We start from the raw sequence: 6,000 nt of genomic DNA, 5'->3' as shown, positions 1-6,000 counted from the left end.
CCTCCCTCCTCATATCTGGCAGACAGTTACTCTCCCCCGCTTCAAAGCCTTATTGGAGGCACATCTTCTCCAAGAGGCCTTCCCAGACTAAGTCCCACTTTTCCTCATCTCCTATTCCTTTCTGTGTCACCCTGACCTGTTCCCTTTGCTCTTCCCCATCCCAGCCCCACATCACTTTTGTACATATCTGTAATTTTATGTATTTATATTGATGTCTCTTTCCCCCACTCTAGACTGTAAGCTCGTAGGCAGGAAATGTGGCTGTTTATCACTGTATTGTACTCTTCCAAGTGCTTAGTAGAGTGCTCTGGACACAGTAAGGGCTCAATAAATATGAATGAATGAATGAGTGAATGAATGAATGAAAGGCCCCTGAGCCAGGAAACGTGAGTTGTAATTCTAGCTCTGCCACTTGCTTGCTGGATGGCTTTGGTTAAGTCACTTCATTTCTCTGGGCCTCCGTTTCCTTATCTGTAAAATGAGGCTTAAGTACCAATATTCCCACCTTCTTAGGCTGTGGGCCCCATGTCGGACAGGGATCAAATCTACCCCTGTACTTAGTTCAGTTTCTGATACATAGTAAGCATTTAACAAATGTTATTTTTATTAATAGTATCGCTATTGTTATTATTATTAATGAGCTCTTGTAGTGGAGTCTCCACCCAGTGAACTGGCATAATACAGATTTCGAGTGCCTGGAAGAATATCTGATCACAGCCTGAGGCTTTTCCCTTCTTTAATTTGAAGATTTGGTGGTTAATAATCTCTTTGGGATTTCCCTTGAAGATTATATGAACTCTACACTTCTGAGGTCAAGAAGAAGATTATTTTGATGAATGTGGTTGCCATATTCTTCCTCTTTCAGACTGGGATTGGGCTCCTAGGAAACTCAGCATTGCTCATGGTGTATGTCAATGTCTTCATAAACCAACCCAATCAGATAAAGCCTGCTGACCTGATCCTCACTCACTTGACCATGGCCAATGCAGTGACACTGCTCACTCAGGCTGCCCCATGGATGGTGATGGCCTTCAGGTGGGAGAATAATCTGGATATTGTTGCATGCCAGATAGCTCTGTACATGAGGAGAGTGGCCAGGGGCCTTTCCATCTGCACCATGTGTCTCCTGAGTGTGTTCCAGGCCATCACCATCAGTCCCAGCACCTCCTGCTGGGCCCAGTTCAAACCCAGAGCCCGCAACTGCATCGTCCCTTCCTTCCTTTTTTTCTGGATCCTCAACCTAACGTTAGACGGGAACATTTTAAAAACCATCGCACCAAGCATAAATGTCACTACTGTAGTCAACAGTTATAATAGTAAATGTTGTGGTAGTATACTCAGGGCAAATTATTTAAATAATGTTGTTTTTCAAAGTGCCATGACTTTCCGAGATCTCTTCTTTGTGTTCCTCATGAGCTGGTCCAGTGGCTACATGGTGATGGTGCTACACCAACATCACAAGCAAGTCCAGCACATCCACAGCACCAGCCTCTCCCCCAAATCCTCCCCGGAGACCAGAGCCACCCAGACCATCCTGCTCCTCGTCACCTGCTTTGTTTGCTTTTACTGCATCAATTTCAGCATTAACTTTTCTTTAAATTTTGTGGAGGATGTTTTGAGGCTCTATGACCCTGCAACATTTCTCGGTGCCTGTTACGCCTTCCTCTGCCCTTTAGTGATGATCAGAAATGAGTCTCGAGTCCCCAGATCCCCCTGGATCCTCAAGATGCTGAGAAGGCTCTTTCCCCGCTTGGAACTCAGAGATACGGAACGGGTCACCTCTCTATCCAATTTTCTGCCCATGGCTCCACTGTGAAGACTCATGTCAGTGGAAAGAAGCAGGATATCCTATAGGAAAATGCTGTCCTCCCCCAGACTTTCCCATCACTGTAGACAAAAGCACCACCACCCTCTCCGTCTCAAAAGCCCATAACTTTGACATTATCCTTGACTCATCTCTTTCATCCAGTCTATCACCAAATCCTATCAGTTCTAATTTCACAACATCTCTAGAATCCACCTTTTCCTCTCCTTCCAAACTGTTGCTGTGCTGATCCAAGCATTTATCGTTTCCAGCCTCGACTGCCACATCAGCCTCTCCACTGACCAACCTGCCTCCAATCGCTCCCCACTTCATTCCATTCTCCACTCTCTTGTCCAGATCATTTTTCTAAAAAAACTTCAATCCACATTACTGATCAAACTCCACATCAAAACAATACTCCTTACCATTAGCTTTAAGTCACTCCATCAGCTCTCCCCTCCTACTTTACCCTGCTAATCCACTACAGCTCAGCCCACACCATTTCCTCTTCTAACTACAACCTACTCAATGTATGTTTAAATCTTTTCTGTCTTAGCACCAACACCTTGCCCATTTCCTCCTTTTGGCTTGAAACTCCCTACCCCTTCATATCACAGAAAGGCCTATTTAATCATAACTGCTCCAAGAGGTCTGCCCTGACTATGCCCTCATTTCTCCACCTTATTCCCCTTTAATTCTGCATTGCCTATGGACTTATGTCTGTACCCCTTAATTACTCTGAAATTTATCCTACCCTCAGCCCCGCAGCACTTAGTTATGTATCCTTATACTCTGCAATGTCCCCTATGTGTAATTTATTTTAATATGTGTCCCCACATCAAGTCTGTACATTTCTTATAGGCAGGAACCAGGTCTACCAACTCTACTGTATTATACTCTTCCAAGAGCTTAGTATGGTACTCCCCACCCAGTAAGTGCTCAATATACACCATTGTTTGATTGATTGACTGATAGTCTCTGACATTGACTTGCCCCAGAGAGCAAAGGCATCTGGACCCTGCATAGAGAAAATAATGTCAAATGGCAAGAAGTGTTCACCAGCAAGACTCAAGAACCTATGGATGTGGATCCTTATTCTAATCATATTCATAATAATAAAAATAACTGTGGTATTTATTAGGCGCTTACTATGTGTGAAGCCCTGCACTAAACACTGGGGTAGATACAAGATAATCTAGTCAGACACAGTTCCAGTCCTACATAGGGCTCACAATCTAAGTAAGAGGGAGAACAGGTATTGAACCCCACCATTTTACAGATGAGGAAATTGAGGCACAGAAAAGCTTAGTAACTTGCCAAAGGGTAGACAGTTGACAAGTGGAAGAGCTGGGATTAGTACCCAGGTCTTCTGACTCCCTGCCCTGTGCTCTCTCCACTAGGCAACCCTGCTCCTCATATTTTCAGTAGGTACTCATTTAATTTTGCAGAGGTATTCTTATTTCACATGTCTAATTGATTTACTCATTTATTTAGTACTGTTTTTGAGTGCCTACTATATGCAAAACACTAGACTAGGCAACGGATAAAAAATCCAGAGATGAGAAGTAGACACGGACCCTGATCCCAAAGAAGCTCGCAATCTAGAAATAATAAGGAGATGTGAGTGACTGTGACAGACATATAAGGAAAAAAGAAAAATGAATATCTGTAAAACAGAGCTGTTTAGTCCAGCATTCATCATATTGCAGTTACAGCCACAGTGACCCCAACACTCTACGGGTTTGGAGGGCCTCTTGTAACCACTGTGTCCTCCCTCTGCCCAGCTATTGCTGGGCCTATCGGGGCTAATTGGTCTCTATCTGGGTCACTGGGTCTTGACCAAGGTTGAAAGAGTTTCTGGGGTTTCAAGCTGCTGCTGCATCCTCACCCTGCCAGGCTGAAGTGGGTTGCAAGAGGAGCAGGCTCCCATATTCTTGCCTTCAGAAACCCCTGAACTGATGTATTTTTTAAATGATATTTGTTAAGCACTAACTATGTCCCAGGCACTGTACTAAGCACTGGGGTAGATACGAGATAACAAGGTTGTCAGAGTCCATGTCTCACATGGGACTCACAGTCTTAATTCCCATTTTATAGATGAGGTAACTGAAGCACAGAGAAGCTAAATGACTTGTCACAAGTGGCAAAGCTAGGATTAGAACCCAGGTCCTATTGACTCCCAGGCCCACTCTCTGTCCACTAGGGCACACTGCTTCTCAGCCTGGAAAACTGGCCAAAATGTGAAGGCCTGTGGATTCCAGCTAGAGGATACTATGACCATCCGAGTCCCATTTTTTCCACCCAGGCTGACACTTTTCATTCACTTAGTTCCATGTTTCATTGCTCAATGAATTAAATCACCACTGTGGTTTACAAAAGGGTTTGCGGGAGGGAGGGAAGTTTGTTTCTTTATGACGACAGCACTGATTCTAGCTGCAGAGACTGTCACTGCCAGAGCAAATGAGACAATAATTGCTACACTGGAGGGAGATGAGCTCACCCTGCCTCGTCCCTATAACTGTTACCCCGGCCTGGACCCTATGCACCCACAGGCTGGCCGAGTACTTCAGCTCACAGTGTGGCAGGAGCACAGACAAGCCCAGGTGAGTGTCTTCCTCTATGACCTGGTTCTGATGCGGGCGGGGGCATAGAAACAGAAAAGGAGCAAAGTAAAGGTTGAGAGACACAGGAGTTAGGTATGTAATGCTGTAATGGGAGAAGTTTCTGAAGAGGCTCTGTGAAAGCAGCTGAGTGCTCAGGTTCTCTCCCCCCTCTACTCTGCCTTGCTGCTTGGGATAGGCTCGGACTGGAGAGCCTGCACTGAGAGGGAGTCGCCTCAGGAATGCCCTTCTCCTGGAATGCTGTGATAGCTGTGCTTTGCTCTCACTTTACCGACCATCAACCCCTTGATCTCCCTCCAACATTATATCCAAGAGACCAGCACTCTTCTCATCTTGAAAGTCCTACTATAATTAATCATACCTCTTTCAGGAAGCAATGTGGCCTAGTTGATAGAGCATAGGCCTGAAGTCAGAAGGACCTGGGTTTTAATCCCAGATCCACCACTTGTCTGATTGGGCAAGTCATTTAACTTCATTCATTCATTCAATCGTATTTACTGAGCGCTTACTGTGTGCAAAGCACTGTACTAAGCACTTGGGAGAGCACGATGCAAAAACTAACAGACACATTCTCTGCCCACAAAGAGCTCACAGTCTAGAGGGATAGACAGCCATTAATATACGTAAATAAATAAATACATTACGGATATATACATATGTGCTGTGGGTCGGGAGGGAGGATAAATGAAGGGAGCAAGTCAGGGTGACACAGAGGGCTTAGTCAGGGAAGATTTCTTGGAGGAGGCGTGCCTTCAATAAAGCTTTGAAGTGGGGGAGAGCAATTATCTGTCTGATATGAGGAGGGAGGGTGTTCCAGGACAGAGGCTGGATGTGGGTGAGAGGTCGGCAGTGAAATAGAGGAGATAGAGGTATGGTGAGAAGGTTAGCATTAGAGGAACAAAGTGTGTGGGCTGGGTTGTAATAGGAGATAGGTGGCTGCAATTGATATCTAATAAAATGATCTTAGCATCAGTCCAGTGAAGACAAAAGATCTCTTAAATCCATTTCTTGATCCAACAAGTGGTCCCGGACCACAAGCATTTGCCTTCATTTCCACCTGGTCATCAGCACCATCTGGATTATGGTCAAGGGCTCCAAGAACATTCTGAACATACTGAAGTATTTTATTTCCATATGAAAAGCAAGAATTGAAGGGAAGAAGGAGGAGAAAGAGTGAGTGAGGAACCCACACCGAGTCAGTACACAGTAAAACCTGGATGGATTATTTCCAGAGAGAGTAGGTTGAGGGATTGGGATGGAGGAAGAAAAGGGATAGTTGACAGAAGAATCTTCTTGGCTTAGTGCTCCCTTCCAGGCTGAGATATGACTCTGCTAACCACTGCACAGGATGGTAGATGGTCAGTCTTTTGCTGAATGGCTCCACTCCATTGTCCTCTCATCTTCAATGAGGGAATGAGTGTCCTCCCACTGACACCATCATCACCACCATCAGCACCATCAGCACCATCAGCACCACCATCCTCCCTGTCTCACGAGTCCATAAACTTGGCATTATCCTCAACTCATTTCTTTCATTCAACCCACATATTCATTCTGTCACTAACACCTGTCAGT

The 6,000-nt window shown here is 45.0% G+C and overlaps 1 protein-coding gene across 1 annotated transcript; it reads left to right on the top strand.

Annotated features, from left to right (window-relative positions):
* The first annotated feature begins 832 nt into the window (after positions 1 to 832).
* On the top strand, positions 833 to 1,816 carry ORNANAV1R3164 (vomeronasal 1 receptor ornAnaV1R3164). Its single transcript, NM_001253556.2, has one exon. The coding sequence runs from the start codon at positions 833 to 835 to the stop codon at positions 1,814 to 1,816; it is 984 nt and encodes a 327-aa protein (NP_001240485.2).
* The last annotated feature ends 4,184 nt before the right edge of the window (positions 1,817 to 6,000 follow it).

This window comes from Ornithorhynchus anatinus, chromosome X5 (genome assembly GCF_004115215.2).
Source record: "Ornithorhynchus anatinus isolate Pmale09 chromosome X5, mOrnAna1.pri.v4, whole genome shotgun sequence".
Taxonomy (NCBI): domain Eukaryota; kingdom Metazoa; phylum Chordata; class Mammalia; order Monotremata; family Ornithorhynchidae; genus Ornithorhynchus; species Ornithorhynchus anatinus.
Note: the sequence above shows the minus strand (reverse complement) of the source record. Positions and strands in the feature narration are given on the sequence as shown.

Excerpts from the sequence above, each read along its gene's own strand:
- ORNANAV1R3164 (NM_001253556.2), top strand. The coding sequence starts at position 833 with ATGAATGTGGTTGCCATATTCTTCCTCTTTCAGACTGGGATTGGGCTC.